Raw genomic sequence first — 20285 nt, 5'->3', positions numbered from 1 at the left:
TCCTGACCCCACCGACACCCCGCACCCCTACCTTCTACCTTCTTCCTAAAATCCACAAACCCAATCATCCCGGCCGCCCCATTGTAGCTGGTTACCAAGCCCCCACAGAACGTATCTCTGCCTACGTAGATCAACACCTTCAACCCATTACATGCAGTCTCCCATCCTTCATCAAAGACACCAACCACTTTCTCGAACGCCTGAAATCCTTACCCAATGAGTTACCCCCGGAAACCATCCTTGTAACCATTGATGCCACTTCCTTATACACAAATATTCCGCACGTCCAGGGCCTCGCTGCGATGGAGCATTTCCTTTCACGCCGATCACCTGCCACCCTACCTAAAACCTCTTTCCTCATCACCTTAGCCAGCTTCATCCTGACCCACAACTTCTTCACTTTTGAAGGCCAGACATACCAACAATTAAAGGGAACAGCCATGGGTACCTGGATGGCCCCCTCGTACGCCAACCTATTCATGGGTCGCTTAGAGGAAGCCTTCTTGTTTACCCAGGCCTGCCAACCCAAAGTTTGGTACAGATTTATTGACGACATCTTCATGATCTGGACTCACAGTGAAGAAGAACCCCAGAATTTCCTCTCCAACCTCAACTCCTTTGGTTCCATCAGATTCACCTGGTCCTACTCCAAATCCCATGCCACTTTCCTTGACGTTGACCTCCACCTGTCCAATGGCCAGCTTCACATGTCCGTCCACATCAATCCCACCAACAAGCAACAGTACCTCCATTATGACAGCTGCCACCCATTCCACACCAAACGGTCCCTTCCCTACAGCCTAGGTCTTCGTGGCAAACGAATCTGCTCCAGTCCGGAATCCCTGAACCATTACACCAACAACCTGACAACAGCTTTTGCATCCTGCAACTACCCTCCCAACCTGGTACAGAAGCAAATAACCAGAGCCACTTCCTCATCCCCTCAAACCCAGAATCCCCCACAGAAGAACCACAAAAGTGCCCCACTTGTGACCGGATACTTTCCGGGACTGGACCAGACTCTGAATGTGGCTCTCCAGCAGGGATACGACTTCCTCAAACCCTGCCCTGAAATGAGATCCATCCTTCATGAAATCCTCCCCACTCCACCAAGAGTGTCTTTCCGCCATCCACCTAACCTTCGTAACCTGTTAGTTCATCCCTATGAAATCCCCAAACCACCTTCCCTACCCTCTGGCTCCTATCCTTGTAACTGCCCCCGGTGTAAAACCTGTCCCATGCACCCTCTTACCACCACCTACTCCAGTCCTGTAACCCGGAAGGTGTACACGATCAAAGGCAGAGCCACATGTGAAAGCACCCATGTGATTTACCAACTGACCTGCCTACACTGTGATGCATTCTATGTGGGAATGACCAGGAACAAACTGTCCATTCGCATGAATGGACACAGGCAGACAGTGTTTGTTGGTAATGAGGATCACCCTGTGGCTAAACATGCCTTGGTGCACGGCCAGCACATCTTGGCACAGTGTTACACCGTCCGGGTTATCTGGATACTTCCCACCAACACCAACCCATCCGAACTCCGGAGATGGGTACTTGCTCTTCAATATATCCTCTCTTTCCGTTACCCACCAGGCCTCAATCTCCGCTAATTTCAAGTTGCCGCCACTCATACCTCACCTGTCATTCAACATCATCTTTGCATCTGCACTTCCGCCTCGACTGACATCTCTGCCCAAACTCTTTGCCTTTAAATATGTCTGCTTGTGTCTGTATATGTGGGGATGGATATGTGTGTGTGTGCGAGTGTATACCCGTCCTTTTTTCCCCCTAAGGTAAGTCTATCCTCTCCCGGGATTGGAATGACTCCTTACCCTCTCCCTTAAAACCCACTTCCTTTCGTCTTTCCCTCTCCTTCCCTCTTTCCTGATGAGGCAAAAGTTTGTTGCGAAAGCTTGAATTTTGTGTGTATGTGTGTATCTGTTTGGTTGGTTGGTTGGTTTGAGGAAGGAGACCAGACAGCGAGGTCATCGGTCTCATCGGATTAGGGAAGGACGGGGAAGGAAGTCGGCTGTGCCCTTTGAAAGGAACCATCCCGGCATTTGCCTGGAGCGATTTAGGGAAATCACGGAAAACCTAAATCAGGATGGCCGGACGCGGGATTGAACCGTCGTCCTCCCGAATGCGAGTCCAGTGTCTAACCACTGCGCCACCTCGCTCGGTGTATCTGTTTCTATATATATATATATATATATATATATATATATATAAAAAAAAACAAAGATGAGGTGACTTACCGAACAAAAGCGCTGGCAGGTCGATAGACACACAAACAAACACAAACACACACACAAAATTCAAGCTTTCGCTTTCATTGAAATATGTCTGCTTGTGTCTGTATGTGTGGATGGATATGTGCGTGTGTGCGAGTGTATACCTGTCCTTTTTTCCCCCTAAGGTAAGTCTTTCCGCTCCCGGGATTGGAATGACTCCTTACCCTCTCCTTTAAAACCCACTTCCTTTCGTCTTCCCCTCTCCTTCCCTCTTTCCTGATGAGGCAACAGTTTGTTGCGAAAGCTTGAATTTTGTGTGTGTGTTTGTGTGTCTATCGACCTGCCAGCGCTTTTGTTCGGTAAGTCACCTCATCTTTGTTTTTATATATAATTTTTCCCACGTGGAATGTTTCCTTCCATTATATATATATATATATATATATATATATATATATATATATATATATATATATATATATATATATATATATAAGAGAGAGAGAGATTATGTAACTTACCAAATGAAAGCATTGGTATGTTGATAGAGTCACTAACGAACACAAACACAAATCAAGACTGACTTTTGTGTGTGTGTTTGTGTTTGTTAGTGTCTCTATCAACATACCAATGCTTTCGTTTGGTAAGTTACATCATCTTGGTTTTTAGATATATTTTTCCCACGTGGAATGTTTCCCTCTATTATATATATATAAACAAAGATGATTTAACTTACCAAACGAAAGCGTTGGCATGTTGATAGACACACAAACAAACACAAAAACACACACAAAATTCAAGCTTTCGCAACCAACGGTTGGTTCAGCAGGAAAGAGGGAAGGAGAGGAAAACACGAAATTATGTGGGTTTTAAGGGAGAGGGTAAGGAGTCATTCCAATCCCGGGAGCGGAAAGACTTACCTTAGGGGAAAAAAAAGGACAGGTATACACTCACACACACACACACACATATCCATCCACACATACAGACACAAGCAGACATATTTAAAGACAAAGAGTTTGGGTAGAGATGTCAGTCGAGGTGGAAGTGTAGAGGCAAAGAAGTTGTTGAAAGACAGGTGAGGTATGAGTGGCGGCAACTTGAAATTAGCGGAGATTGAGGCCTGGCGGATAACGAGAAGAGAGGATATACTGAAGGGCAAGTTCCCATCTCCGGAGTTCGGATAGGTTGGTGTTGGTGGGAAGTATCCAGATAACCCGGACAGTGTAACACTGTGCCAAGATGTGCTGGCTGTGCACCAAGGCATGTTTAGCCACAGGGTGATCCTCATTACCAACAAACACTGTCTGCCTGTGTCCATTCATGCGAATGGACAGTTTGTTGCTGGTCATTCCCACATAGAATGCATTTATTTATTTGTTTATTGGGGTCCCTCATGGAAGTGTACTGGGCCCATTATTGTTTCTGGTATATATAAATGATTTCCCACAACATATCGGTCATGGAGAGAAGATATTGTTTGCTGATGACAGCAACATATTAATCACCGATAAGACACCAGCACAAAATGCTGGAATATTCTACTGAAGTGCTGAGGTGAGGGATGTCCACAAATGGTCACAGGAAAAGAAAGTAATCCTCAACATAAAGAAAACAAATTCAACATACTTTAGAATGAATGGGAAACAGAGTCCCTTAAATTCAAGACTACATAACATCTCCATGATGTACCTACAACAAAATTCTTAGGGTTGCACAATGACAGCCCAATGTATTGAAAAGAACATACTATGAAACTCTCAAAAAAGATATCCACAACATGTTATGCACTAGAGTCCTTGCATCCGCATGCAGTGATGAATGTCTGAGGACTATATATTTTAGTTATGTTCATTCAGTAATGAGTTATGGTATAATTTTCTGGGGAAACAATGCTCAGAATTGACAAATAGTATTTAAAATGCAAAACAGAGCATTAAGGATTATAGTGAAAAGCAGTAAGTGGGCCCACTGCAGAGAACTACTGAAAATGTTAGAAATTCTAACTGTTCCTTGTGAATTTATATTCCAAACCATAGTATATATATCAAGAAAATTTATAGTACAAATAGCAGTTTCATAACTACAGTACAAGGACAAGTCACTGTCTTCACCTAGACATGAAAAATAAACGTAAGACTCATAATAATTTCTTGTATGAAGATGCCACCTATCAACAACTCAATACTTCAAATATTCAGTGCAATTTAAAATTATGAGACAGAATTTCTGGACTGTAGATACAGCTTGGGATAACCATGAAATTATGCAAGAATTAGCCAGCAGACCTGTCTCATAGTTTTATAATTTTATCAAGTGAATTTTCATTTTAATACAATATATGCACTGTGGAATATTTGTCAGAAGCCCTACAAGGCAGGGGGTAATGCTCGCCAAGTCCATGCTGTTTTTGATAAAGCCAAATGTGCCTCCCACGTCATGGTCTACATTATGAGCACTTCAGGGAGCTTAGCATTCATTTACACGGTACAGGGTTGGCAAAACTATGTTTCCTCAGCTGGGGACTGGTGACTGCCCCCAGTCTTCTATAGCCATAAACTCTGGACATACTTCAGCAATCACCATGTGACACGGCAGTAGAATGTTATGTGTCACAGGGAATGGGGATCTTGGCTTAATCAGCCCCAGATTGCAAAGATGGTAAAAACCACTACAAAAAAACACTATCCCAAGGTATACTGTGACCAATGACATGCATGGCTGTTGAGGTGGTACAGTTGTTAGTGAGCAACCTTGGGGAAATGTGCCACATTTCAGTTGTATAAGGCTTACCCAGGCAAGTGGGGCTCTGTCTGGGGTGAGTACTTACTTCCCCAGCTGCTCGTGGGAATTCCATGTCCAAAAGAACAGACACCGCATATATACAACTCAGGTGAGATAGCCCAATGTCCCCTTCAGTGCAGATGCAGAACACGCTCAAACTCTTATGGGAATCAGAGAAATGCTGCAAGTAATTATGGTACGGGCACTACATCAGAAGTGTGTGGATTGGTTTGAAATTTGAATCGGGCAGGGACCACATCTAGATGGTCAGGGTGACTGTTCACGAGAAATGGAAGACTCTGTGTTTGAGTCCCAGTCCAGCACAATTTTTCAACTCTCCCCAGTGATGTATTTCAATACCCAATGATAGCTAATGTCTTCATTTCCTTTGTGTAATGTTCGTATACAATTTCAGGATCAAAAATGGTGGCTGTTTTTTTGGACATGTTCAAACGAACAAACACCACATAAATAAATCTATAAAACACTGTCCATGCCACACACATATGCATATCATACTGCTGTTCAGCCAACAATGGAGAGGCATTTTCATACCTGACACCGAGAGATGAGGCTCTATGGGATTCACATAGAGGTTTGCCTTTTAGAGATGGGTGTGGTTGGTTTTAATATTTTACATTGAGGTTTGAGCAAATCTCCACCTATAGAGGCCCAGAATTATTTTAGTCTTGATGAATTTTAAGAAAGCATGCATTCCAACTTTTTATTTTTCAATCTCTCATTTTTCTAACATTGTATATAGGCATCACAGTTTTATAGCTATGTAAACTGATTGCTCAAAGCCAGAAGACTCCACTGGCTCTTCAGTAGTACTCCCCAACACTGTGTTCAAGATTCACCTTCTCCATGACTGTACTGTATTTGCCGCATAGCTCCATGCAAACCTAAAGGCACTGGAGCAGATGAGTCACCTTCAGCCCAAACAGTTTCTCATCTGTTCCAATCCCCTCAGTGTTCTACAATCACTGGAGCACCTGTGCCCAGAAGGTAAAATGATCTAGTTAATACATGACGAACTGTACATTCTATAGCAGTGGGGGAATCGGGTGTCATTGTTCTGGGTACCAGGGTACTTGAAAATTTGGGGAAATGAATAGGCAGACAAAGTTGTCAAGGAAGCCCGCAGAATATGAAGTTAAACAATGTGTAATTACCTGCAGGCTGTCTTTTTGCTGGAATGTCGAAGATGCATGCAACTGTGGAAGCAGGAATGGCTAGCACTGATGGACAATTAGGTTTATTTATTTATTTAAATTTTTTGTGTGGAGTCATCAATATGATGGCTTTTGCAAACATCAAGTACAGTTACAAACACAAAATACATTTAGATCTTAGCCTTACATGTAGTAATTAAACAGAAAATTGATGCTTGTCAAAATACATTACACCTTACACATATTAATACAGCCAATTATTTTTTTATACACAATTTTACAGCTCTTAAACTTAACCGTTTAAAATTCATTGAGTGAACAAAGACACTTTTCAATTAAGAATTCTCTTAGTTTTGATTTGAATTGCCTTTTATTACGGTTTTTCATGGACTCTGGCAGTTTATTATACCATATCAGTCCATTAGTATATGGGCTCTGGTCCGTCATTTTTAATCTTGTTCTTTGTCAGCAGTAATTCTCTTTGGGCCTTGTGTTGTAGTCATGTATATCACTACATTTATTTATTTCAGTTTTCTGTGAGACCAAAAAAGTAATTAATTTATAAAGATACAAAGAGTATATGGTGAAGTACTTGTGTTGTCTGAAAACACCACGGCAAGAGTCTTTATAGCCTAGTCCATGTATAATCCTTAACCCTGTTTTTGTAGCAATAGTACTCTGTTAAGATGAATGTCTGCAGCACAACCCCATATTTCCATACAATAGCTAAGGTGGGGATAGATTGTCCCATAATACACAGTTTAAGCATGTGGGTGGGCACCATTTTGGACAGTTCGCTAAGAAGATACAGCCCATTGCTGACTATGCCACATACCTCATCTATGCATGAGCGGTGTGAGCTGCCAGTTGTAAATATTAGCACCTGGTATTTATTTACATTGATCTTTAACCCTTATGCATGAAAATATGAACTTAATTATAGTATTCCATTACTTGCTGAGAATTTCAGTTCCTCACAATTTTTACCATGAAATAAAACTGAGATGTATCAGCATAATTTACAATGTGCGGTGTTTAATGGGGTGTACAACATTATTAATATATGCTAAAAAGAGAAAGGTCCAAGAATTGAGCCTTGAGGGACTCCCTGTGTCACTGTTTCACTTGTGGATTTAAAGGTTAAGATCCTACTGTCAATTTGTTGTTTAAGTTTGGTACACTGTTTCCGATTCACCAGATAGGGTGATAGAAGTTTGATTGATGCATCACTGATATTGTATGCCCACAGTTTTTTTAAGAGAAGCTCATGGTTTACTGAGTCAAAAGCTTTGCTCAGGTCACGGAATATTCTGGCTGTGTGCATACCCCATTCTATATTGCTATACACCTCATGAAAGAAACTGGTAACAGCAATGGTCATGCTTAGGTCTCTTGTAAACCCATGCTGTGATTCGGTAAGCATTTTGTGTCTTGAGAAAAATATTATGAGTTGTGATAGCATAACTGTTTCAAATATTTTACTGAAGGCAGGGATTAGTGATATTGGTCTATAATTTGAAACTTCTTCTTTACTTCCCTACTTATGGATTGGCTGAATTACACTTATTTTTAAGGCATTTAGGTATATGTTTTCATTAATACTACAGTTGATAAGATAGGTAAGGGGTTTAGTTATTTCATTGGCACATTTCTTTAACACCACACTTGAGATACCATCCCATCCAAATGAATGCTTGTTCTTTAGCTTACTACATTGTGTTAAATATTTCCTGTTGATTCACCTCCATAAATTTGAGCTCTATACCATCCATGACATCATTTGGTGTGCCAGCCTGTAGATGTATAATAGAAGCTGGTTGGTCAAAAGGAGAGATAAAATGCTTACTGAATAAATTAATATTTCATTTGGATCTTTCACTAGATGGCCCTCTTGTCTAATGCTAATTGGTTCACTCTGTCCCTTGCTGGTGGCTTTATGATGTTTACTGATTAGTCTCCAGGATGCCTTACCTATGTTGCTGAATGCTCTATTGCATCATTGTTTATCTGTTTCCTCAAGTGTAAAAGGTCTGCCTTAAAAGTTTTTTTCACTTGATTGTACTTTTCCTTAAATATATGAAGCTTTGTTTCCTTATATAAACAGTCAAGATCATACATATTCTGCCTGAACTTAATCAGCCTAGGTGTAAGTTTCAGACTAGCAGTAGTTAGTGAAGCCAGTTATCCAACCATGGCATACTTCACGCCAGTCACTCTGTTGGAGTGAAGCATCTCTGCTCCATCTCCAAATTGGGCACTGTCCCCTAACACATAGCTTTTCACTTCAGCAACAATGATGCAGGTGATCATCAAAAAGCTTGGCATTTTATCCACATTTGATGCAGCATGTAAACTGATAACTTTTTATCAGTATGTTTACCTTGATATACAATAATATATTAGAATCAATAACTCAGAAATTATTACCACCAAGAATATTTTGTGGCTTATCCAATACTTTTGATTTAGTGAAGCAAGATATTTGACACAAAAGTTAAAATATTATGGAATAATAGATATGTATATTCATGATTTTTACCTTATCTGCATGATAGAATGTTGTAAACATCAGTTCAGTGCCAACAACTTAGTAATACATATTCTGTCCATTAGTGTTGTCAGAAGACAGAAATTTTCTAATTGTTGTATAGTACATGAAATATGTGTAGGAATTATTAAGCAGTATACCAGTCCTCTCACTGAAATGACAGATGCTAAAAAAACTTAAAACGTTAACAGTAGGACCAAGGGAAATAGATTCCCATTAAACTTTGACAAGACTCAGTACATATAATTTCATGCTTTTATAGATTCTAGAAGCTATAACACAGGCTATTTAAACTGTGAAATATGAAGTGTAGATGGTGTTCAGATTTAGGGAATAAAGTTAGACTACAACTTGAACTGGAAAACCCACGTCACAGAAAAAATGAATTACTGTAGTTGAGCTACATATGCTGTTTGCATGGTTATAGTTATATGCCTTTCAAAAATTACGAGATTAATTTGTCTGCATTTTTCTATTCACTAATGAGTTATGGAATAATTTTTTGGGGAAGCTCAATTTATAGAAATAACACTCTCAGAATACAGATGTGCACTGTAAAAATTATATCTGATGCTATACACTGAGATGGCAAATGTCACGGAATAGTGATATGCATGTCTACAGGTGTCAGTAATATCATGTACACAAGCTGTGTGCAATGGATAGGCAGAGCTATCATTTGCATTCAAGTGATTCATGTGAAAAAATTTCTGATGTGATTATGGATGTATGACAGGGATTACCAGACTTTGAACACAGAATGGTAGCTGGAGCTAGACGCGTGGCACATTCCATTTCAGAAATCATTAAGGAATTCAATATTTGGAGTCCACAGTGTCAAGAGTGTGCTGACAATGCCAAATTTCAGGCAGTTCCTCTCGCCATGGACATCACAGTGGCTGGCAGCCATCATGTAATGACCGAGAGCAGTGGTGTTTTTATAGAAGTGTCAGTGCTAACAGTCATGCAACACTGTGTGAAGTAACCACAGAAATCGATGTGGGACAAACAAAAAACATATTCATTAGGACAGTGTGGCAAAGTTTGGCATTAATGGTCTGTGCCAGCAGACAACTGACTCAAGTGCCTTTGCTAACAGTATGTTATTGCCTGAAGCACCCCTCCTGGGCTCATGACGGTACTGATTTGACCCTTGATGACTGGAAAATCATGGTCAAGTGGGATGGGTCCTGATTTCTGTTGGTAAGAGCTGATGGTAGGGTTTGAGTGCAGTGCAGACCCCATGAAGTCATGGACCCAAGTTGCAGCAAGACACCGTGCAAGTTGGTGGTGGTTCCATATGGCGTGGGCTGCATGTACATAGAATGAACTGGGTCCTCTTGTCCAACTGAACCAATCACTGGAAGGAAATAGGTATGTTCAGCTACTTGGAGACAATGTTTCATGTTCCTCACAATGATATAATTTTTATGGATGACAATGTGCCATGTCACCATGCCCAATTGCTCATGAGCAGTTTCCAGAACGTGACGGACAATTCAAGCAAATGATTTGGCCACCCAGATCACCCCGACATAAATCGCATTTAACATTTATAGGACATAATTCAGAGGTCAGTTTGTCCACAAAATCCCACATCGGCAACACTTTCGCAATTATGGATTCCTACAGTGGCAGCAGGCTCAGTTTTTCAGCAGGGGACATTCAACGACTTGTGGAGTGCCACATCGAGCTGCCACACTACACCAAGGAAAAGGAAGTCCAACATTATATTAGGAGGTATCCTATGACTTTTGTCACTTCAGTGTAATTCTGGAACATTATGCTGGGTGAGGATGATGATAATAATTATGATGATGATTACAATACATTGGTGTGGTCGTACGACGGAAAAAGTCTTCAATGCTCACACAAAAATGTTATGAGATGAGTGCTGATAAAATAAAATTCACAGAATTACAAAGCTTTGTAGTGAAAGATTTCAAGTCAAGGTAAAAATAGTTTGTTGAGCTGACAGTTCTTTTTGAAATCCAAACTGTTAGCTACTGAGAACATTTTTTCTGTCTTAAGTGTTTATTAATTCTAACATAAACAACTTTCTTGAAAAAAAACTGTAAAATACTGACAGTACCAGGATGGGTCTGTTAGTCTTTATTATTACTTTTTCTGCTTTAGATCGGTCAGTATGAAAAAAAAAAGAAGAAACTTAGTATATAAGAAACTTAGTGTAGCACAAAGCTCAACTGAACATTTGATTATTTTACTATTGATTTCGTCACCACTACTAGAATATTTATTTATAGTGGCATTGATGATATTGGAAACTTCTTTTGGAGGTTTATAAGGTAGCTGAATCATATCAAACCTGTTTTAGAACACTTCTTTAAAAAGGAAAAAAGGAAGTATTAAAATCTAAGTTATCTGCTTCTGACAGGAAAAGTTATTAAAAGTGTCAGAAATCTGGAGTCTATCTTGGATCAGCTTATCATTTAAGGTTACAAAAAATTCCTAATTTAACTTACTGATTTTTCCTGTTTGCTTTGTTAAAATCATCTAAATATTTCTTATTTTTTCTTAAAAATACAAATTTTTTCCTTACAGTCTTATGAGCAAAACTTTGCTTAATTTCTGTGATATTCTAATAGCATTTGCAACCCATTATTTAGGAACATTTAACCAACTGAGAGATGTTAAGCATTTAAGACATCAGTTTTCAAAGAATCCTAGGACTATGTTTGTAATACATTACATATTTCATTTACGCAATGGGTATTGTGTACATCCCTCCAATCTGCGTCTCACAAATACTCCTTGCATTCCTTTTTTATTTATGGTGTTTGTGATTTTACAATATGTATTATTCATGTCATCCATCAAGATTTTAAACATCAGCAGTTGAACATCATGCTAAGAGATCATTAATTTGATGATTTGCATTATGAATTAGAATTCTCCACATGTCTGTAAAATACTATAAGCAATAGTGCTATTGGGTGTATGAAATGACAAGAGACGCAGAATAGGTTTGCTATATATAATACTGGCTGTGCCTGGCCCTTGCGTTGCTGTGGCTCAGTCTGGTTAAATGGAGAAGAAAGAAAAGAGAAACCACACATTTTTAATACGTATGGGAACTAGATATACATCCTAATCTCCTTCTCTCCCCTATTTCTGTCCATCTCTTTCCCTCCTCTCTCTGTCTATCTTCTCCTCCCCCCCCCCTCTCCATCTTCTCCTGCCACCTCTCCCTCCCCTCTCTGTCCATTACTTCCTTCCCCCTTTCTACGTTCATTTTCTCCTCTACTTCTCCCCACCTGCTTCTCTCTCCAACTCCATCACCTTCTGCCCCTTATGTCTGTCTGTCTCCTCCTTTCCCCTTTATATGTCCATTTCTTCCCACCCCTCTGTCCATCTCACCTTGCCCCCTCTCCCTGACCTTGAATCTCATTTATAGATACTACAAATTAAGATTCCATTATAATATTCTAATCAAAAGTCAAGTTCAGGGGAAACTCTCTGAGCCATTCATCATACAAACAGGTTTAAGACAAGGAGATTGCTTGGCATCCTTGCTGTTCAACTGTGCTTTAGAATACATAATGAGGGGATGGGACAAGACTAACCCAAAGAACATCCAAATTGGAAGACCCAAAGACAACATAAGTTTAAATTGTCTAGGATTTGCTGATGACCTTGCTCTCTTGTCCAACAGTATTCAGGAAACCAAACAACAAGTTATCTCACTACAGGAAATAGCAAAGAAAATTGGTCTTGGAACATACTTTGAAAAACCAGTCATCATGGTAACTCACCCACCACTCACAAACAAACCATAGGAAACCAAGAAATCAAAAATGTAGATAAATTTAAATATCTGGGAGAAATCATAACATATAACCTCAATGAAAAGTCAACATGGCATAACAGAATAAACAAATTGACTAGAGCACAATACATCACCAAGAACACCTACAACAAAAACAGCCTGTCAATAGCAACAACATTAAAACACCACAAAACAGCCACTCAACCAGAAATAACATACGCTCGTGAAACCATCTTCGAAACAACTAACACTGCACAAATAGACAAAATACTCAAAATAGAGAGAAGGATCATCAGAAAGTGCATCAACAAATCGTACCAGAAAGAGGGACACTGGAGAGTAGCTACAAATCAAACAGTCTACAAGGAAATAGAACCAGTAATGAGTACAACCAGAAAGAAATGCATTTCCCTTTTCAGAAATCTAATCAGAACACCAGAGAACAGAATCATCTGGAGAATAATGGAAAAATTGTGGAATAGTAAGTGCAACATTAAGTGGATTACAGAAATCAAGGAAGATATGGATGAGATACAGATTACACTGGAAGACCTATGAAACAAAACTGACAAAATCAGGAAACTCACAGACAAACAAACCAGACTGTGAATGAGAATCAACAAACAGACAATAGGAAGGGTGATTTCCGATGAAGAAAGAAGGATGAGATCCAAGAGAATGAAGAAGTACTGGGCTGACAGAAAACTGAAAAATTCTTTGTATAAAGTTGGGTAGAGTGGTCCAATGAAGGCCATAAAATGTAAAGAACAATAATATTCTAATAATTAGCTGATAAGCCATAAATGTGGTGTGATCAAAAAGTGATGGGATTTTTTTAATTTCACGGGCTTTATACATCTGATTTTCATTTCTTTTTAATCTGATTGGTACATATGCTCCTGATGTATGTTTGCATTTTCATTAGTTTTTAATATTTGGTTTATAGTTGGAAGTCAAGAAGGCTATACATGTTTTTGAGTGCTTGACAAATTTTTACTTTTGAAAAAAATGGGTCAAAGAATTTGCATTGGATTTTCCTTAAAAATGGAATGAAGTGCAGCATCACATTTGAAATGTTGACTGCAGTTTTTGGCAAATTAACGATGCATATGACAAGAGTTTACAAGTGATATAATCATTTCAAACAGGGTCAAGAAGATGCTGAAGATGACAACCACCCTGGATGCCGTACCACATCAATTATTGATAACAATGTGGAAGAAGTAAAGAAAATGATTCTAGAAAATCACTGAATTACCTTGATGATGTCTGCATATCCTTTGGCTCATGCTATGCAATTTTTTCAAATGTTTTAGGCATGAAACATATAGCAGCAAAGTCTGTTATGATATTGTTGAATTTCAATCAAAACTGACATCATGCACACATCGCTCAGGAAATTCTGAATGAAGTCGACAATGACCCAGAATTTCTAAAGAAGGTTATAACAGGTAAGACAATATTGGTATATGGGTATAACATCGAAACCAAGGCACAAATGTCCCAGTGGAAAGTGCCAGTAGAGCCAAGACCAAAGAAATTCAACAAATTTGATCACATGTGAAGATTCTTCTTACAGTCTTCTTCAATTACTATGGAATAATGCATCATAAGTTATGGTCATATGGTCAATAAGGAACACAACATGGAAGTTATGCATCATCTGCATGAGGCAATCTGAAGGAAACAACATGAATTGTGACAAAACCACTCATGGAAACTGGATCCCAATAATACTCCCACTCACACCTCAATACCTGTTCACAATTTCTTGGCAAAAAACAAAACTATTATTTTGCTTCAGCCACTGTATACATTGTACATGGCCCCATGTAGCTTCTTTCAATTTCTGAGGACATCCTGTTGCCATGACTGATGAGGTAAAAACAAAATTTCTGGAGAAGCTGAACACCATAATGAAAAATTAGTTCCAGAAATGCTTCTGAGATTGGAAAAAGTGCTGGTACGAATGTATTATATCTGAGGGAGATTACTTTGAAAGGGGCACAGTTGATGTTTATGAACGAATAAATATTCTTTACAGAAAACAAAAATTCCCATTACTTTTTGATCATGCCTCATAAACACATGCATGTTCAAATGTTGTGCCAAAATTTCGAAGCAATCAGTGAAGAACTTTTGGAGAATTAAGATTTTGAACAAATGAACATTTACATTTTTATACAATTTCCCCTATAATCATTACACATATATTTATACATTAAATATGGCACTCTTTTGGGTACATAAAATCATGTTCATCTTTGAATGCAATGTTATGTCAAAGTTTCAAATCAATCTGTGAAGAACTTTTGGAGATTTACAATTCTGAACAAATAAACATTTACATTTTTTACTTACATAGATCACCTCATTCTAATCAAAAGTTCAAAATATTAATAAATCAACAATTTGCTCCTGACTAACTCAAACACATTGATCAGGGAAGGTAGCTTTGTAGCTTTTGTGTGTGTGTGTGTGTGTGTGTGTGTGTGTGTGTGTGAGTGCGTGTGCACCTGCATATACATACTTGATGGAAGAAAAGCAACCACAGGAAAGCTAGTAAGTTTACCTAATATTTTTGTTCACTCACATGTCATTCATAATTCATCTGCAGGTAAGTGACTACCTGCCTTCAATTTTGTGTACTGAAATGTACTTTTAGAAGTGCAATAAATTTTACTTTTAGCCAGAGTAATATTGGTATAAAGCAACTCATTAGAAATGGCTAATAATACAGTGCAGAAGGAGGAATTTCACTACGGACTTTACTGACCATTGCCTGAATAGCTCTCCCTTTGATTACTGCCTGAAGAAATGTTGCAGCCTGATATGTGTTCTCCTCTGAGTCACGAATACCTTCAATGCTCCCACTCACACTTAATGGCTTCTGATGATGAATTTTTTTGACTAAATGCAGAGTAACAGATCCACTTCTTTTCTCAAGATCCATTCGTATTGCTGAAAAATATGACAAGTGTAAAATTGTTGAGGCTTTCATGGCTGCTTGTTGAGATATTATCTGGTGGCCTTCAGGACCTTCAGCTGACATTTGTGTAACAATTTTTCTGACATTTTCCAGCACAAGTGGCTGGGATTGCCATAGATTTACCCTACATTGCCAGTAGCAGGCTGGTATCAAGCCTACAGCTGGAGATCATATGGACCTACTGCACCAACATTTGAGGGCATTTCACTCGTCAATAGTGCTTTTACCATTCGTTACCTGCAATGACCCCCTTGTTGTAGCACGGAAATCCCAGATCCAGTTGCCTCGATGCTTAATTCTTTCTTGTTAAAACAATTGTCATGTTTGTGGATTTCTATGACTTCTCTGAACAAACAGCAGTGGTAACCCTCTCCACAGTGACATACTCCACATTGACGAATTTTATTATGTGGTCGGTCTGAGAAAGTACATGCTCCACAACACTTGGAATGTTTCCTGAGGAGCAATATATCTTCCACCAGCGCATAAGAAGTATCACAAAACTGAATACCCAGAGAAGTGACACACTGGAAGAAGAAACTTCGGGTAAGGCCTTTCTGCCACACATCTCCACGGTGGCAAACAGAAATGGCCATGTGACAGAACTGGCCATATAGTGTTCAAACACAGTGTACAAACTATTTACAACTATTCAAAAACATCTCAGACTAGTAATAAACAAAAAGGATCCACTCACAATGATGGACATATACAGCATAACGTGTACATGTGGAAAAATCTGTGATGGAATGACTGGATGATCCATCAATAGCAAGGTTATCAAACAAAAATGGTATTGCAGGTCAGGCCAGATGGAGGAATTGGCCATGGCATAGTGTGTGCACTCTGAGACTGACCACGTATTTAAACTAGCCAATACGCAGGTTCTAACTGTGGAGAAGGGCTACCAAGCCTGTTTGTTCACAGAAGACACAGAGGTTCACAAACATGACCATAATTCTCACAAGAAAGAAGAAAGCCCAAAGTAAATGGATACTGGATTCTCGTGCTGTATAAAATCAACACTGCAGTTAACAAGTGGAGAACCACAGCAGTAAGGACCAGGTAATAGCTCTAAGAGACTGGTGTGATAAGTACAAAGAACCACTGGCTATCATCTTGACTCCAGTCCACCAGCAGCAGTGGACGCTGAACCCTTGACAATGCCAGCCACTGGTAATTGCAAAACATTATAAAAGATTTTACACAAACAGTGATACAAAAAACCTGAAACAAAAGCTGATGGGCAATACATCAATAAGACAAGCATGTGAGTTAATGGTTTACAAAAGTTGCAGAGAAAATTAGCCTGTGAGCCTGTGTAACAAATGAACAATATTTAAGTTACTATATTGTTTGAATTGTATTACATGTTTCAAGCATCACTTTTAGTATCATGTAAATTTACATTAAAATTTTGACTATATGATGACTGATGTGTCAGGTCCTCACCTCTGAAATCATTTCTTGTTGAGAAATGTTTCTACAGTGTAAATAAATATGTTAGCTTACAAAAATACTAGGCCCTCATTTACTATTGTGTACTTTTTTATCTGTTAAAGATGTTCCATTTTTGCACAAGAATGTTTATGTTTCTGCTGCTGGTTTCCTGTTTTCTCACTATGGCCTTCACAGACAAAAATTATCCCCCCCCCCCCCCCCCCCCCATTGTGCTCTTCTGTGTCTTGTCTCTTCAGTCACCTACCAGTTCCCACACACCCAACCACTATCTTGCCACAACAAAGGAGTGCTCTGCCTGTGATTCAGTACCATCCAGGACTGCAGCAACTAAACAACATTCTTAGCCAAGGTTTCAAATACTTCTTGTCATGCCTTGAATGTAGAGTCCCTACCCATTATCCTCCCTACCCTTCCACAGTGGTATTCTGCCACCCACCAAACCTATGCAGTATCTTGTCCACCCCCTGCACCCATACCCTTGCTTCATGGCTCATATCGCTGCGATAGACCCAGATGTAGGAAGTTTCCCATGCATCCTATCATCTACTCCAGTCCTGCCACAGGCATCATCTAAACCCATCAAAGACTTTGAAAGCAGTCATGTGATCTACAAACTAAGCTGCAACCACTGTGTTGCTTTCTACATGGGCATGACAGCTAACAGGCTATCTGTCTGCATGAATGCCTACCACCGAACTGTGACCAAGAGACAGCCAGGCACCCAGTTGCTGAACATGCTGCCCAGTGCAATGTGCTTCACTTCAATGACTGCTTTGCAGCCTTCGTCACCTGGATCCTTCCCACCAAAAACCGCTTTTCTAAACTGCACTTTTTAAAAATATGTTTATTTAGCATTTAACAGTTTCACAAAACAACAGAAAACAAACTCATTTGAAAAGTAATTATATAGATTACAACAGTTTCACATTTCATTCTTTTGTACAGAAACTAGCAAGAAACTGTCGATTGAGTTATTTCTTTGGAGTTTCATATTTCCTTCTTCTTCATCTCTTTTCATGTCGAAATTCTATCATCAGCTTTACACATTGGAATATTGAGAAATTTTGCGTACATAAGCCTGTATTTAGGATGAAAGTTACTTTCTCATATTCATTCTATACATATGCCAGATCCATACGGTGTCCGTTAATCTAAGTCCAAAAATTATATGAACTGTGTGTGCCATGATTCACATTGTTGCACATCACTTTGCTTTGGGAAATAGTTTCCATTTGGGTGTCACAGTGTTAGAAACCTGTATATTGCATATGTCCAATCTATTGATCAGTTGAATCATATCCTTGCTGTGTGCCATATCTTGATAAATTTTGAGCACTCAAAACGATGTTTGAGTGTGTCGTCTGAATTGCAATTTCCACATGTGGCTGACAGTTTTAACTGGGTGGAGTCAAGCTTAGAGTTTGTCACTATTATCTGGTTTATCCCATTGTACCAAGCTGATCCAGTGTCTTCTGGTATTATTTTCATCGCTAAATTTTCCCACACAAATTTCCAATTGTGCTGCGGTAGTCACAGCTCCCATTTATTAGAAATTGGTATTCCTTTGAGAGCTATGGCCAGAAACAAATTTGTCCTTGTTTTAGGACATGTGTTGCTATGTAGCTTTTACTGTGATCATATTTTTGGACCAAGTTTAATGAGTATAGGATACTGACAACATGAAGCGGCACTAGCTCTGATGTTGGGCAATATTTGTGAAACACTACAGCAGTTGGTGAGTGTAGTCCTTTTCTATCACACACTTAGTTCTGTTGACAAGTAGTGCCATGCATCTTGCATGCAAGTCCTGGTCCAGTCCACTCTCATTTAAGCTGAGAGTACAGGTCTGCAAAGACACCTTAAAAATATTACCCCTCATCAGTACATCATTTGCTGTATATTCCTCCCTATTTTTTGAGCATTGGGAGGACCTGAGTTAAGTACCACATTTTTGTGAGTATTTGTGTTTTTACAGCTTGACTTTTTCTGTCATAGTTAAATTTCTACCTGCATGGATATTTACTGCCACTCTTATTTATGCAGCATCATGCACCAAGTCAGAGCCTCCATTCTTCGTGGGTTATTTGTCATGATGACGCTTAACACTTCAGCAGTAAACCAATTCATCACAGTCTTTTTTGGGATTATCAATAGCACCTGTAGCTTTCTTGTACCATCAGAGGCTGTTATGTAAGATGTCAACATTTCGTGAACTTTCCATGAAAACATCCAAGTCACCAGTGTAAGCTTTGCATGTGAGCCTCTAATGCTATAGACAATAAGAATCAATGTGGAGTTGATTTTCCACTTTCACACCTCTCACACATCAGTTAACTTATTTGGTATGCACAGCCAATCTTCCTCTCTGGATAGTCGGCCACGTCGATAAGCAAAAACTTCTTCTCCAAAGAATAAAGCTGGTTAAGGCAATTTACCACACACGCTCTCTCTCTACTCATGAAATAATGCTCTAACACTTTTTGATGATAGAACGTGAGGAGTAAATGTACAAACTTTATGTTTTCACCAATTAACGATGTACTGGATTATGCAGAATAACATTCTTGCATTTCACATGTAAATATCTCCATCTTCTCGTATTTTGAGCTTTAGAAACACATTAAATTAACATTCATAAGCGAGCTGGTTTAAGAACAACTTGTAATTTATAAACTTCTAGCAAGTCCAACACATGAATTACTTGAAAGGCTAATTTCATTTCTGCATTTGTCCTTAACAATCATCACAGTCACTAAAATCACAGAACAACACATAAACACTCCTTGTTCTTCTCTATACATACACTGAAACTCTATGGATCATACAGCAGGTACTTGTCCCCGCTGTTCAGCCGCCGCGTCCACAATTTGCTCATGACTGTTTTTAGACCTGCACACACAGACATGTAATGCGCAGTAGGTTGGATTCATCTCTCACACTTCTGTTTAAAATATCATGTGTTCAAGATGGAGGAAGGCCAAGTGTTTCTAGAATTTATGCAGAATTTCTTGAAGCACTACACATTTCCCCCCCCCCCCCCCCCCCCCCCCATTCAGATCAAACACGCGATATTTTATATACAATCATTATGTACATTTATATCACATATAATAACAATTCATATTTCAACAGCATACCTTATTCTTTTCATACCTGTGCATACTCTTTTTCTTATTATTTAGCTATTTCTTTTTTTTTTTTCTTTAATTATAAAACATGAAAATTTCAATCAATGTTGGAGTTCGTTTTCTTATATCTAGGAATCGTGAGGGCAAAACCTTTAGTTCCCGATCATAAGCTCCTG

The 20285-nt window shown here is 39.1% G+C and overlaps 1 protein-coding gene across 1 annotated transcript in view; it reads right to left on the bottom strand.

Moving 5' to 3' along the window:
• LOC124616435 (cilia- and flagella-associated protein 91-like) overlaps positions 1–20285 on the bottom strand; it is a 295797-nt gene that overhangs the window by 119206 nt on the left and 156306 nt on the right. The window contains exon 10 of the mRNA XM_047144742.1: positions 15308–15492. Coding sequence (XP_047000698.1) covers positions 15308–15492 — 185 coding nt within the window. The remainder of the gene's footprint in view (positions 1–15307; positions 15493–20285) is intronic.

The sequence above is a fragment of the Schistocerca americana genome, chromosome 5 (assembly GCF_021461395.2).
Source record: "Schistocerca americana isolate TAMUIC-IGC-003095 chromosome 5, iqSchAmer2.1, whole genome shotgun sequence".
Lineage (NCBI taxonomy): Eukaryota > Metazoa > Arthropoda > Insecta > Orthoptera > Acrididae > Schistocerca > Schistocerca americana.
Note: the sequence above shows the minus strand (reverse complement) of the source record. Positions and strands in the feature narration are given on the sequence as shown.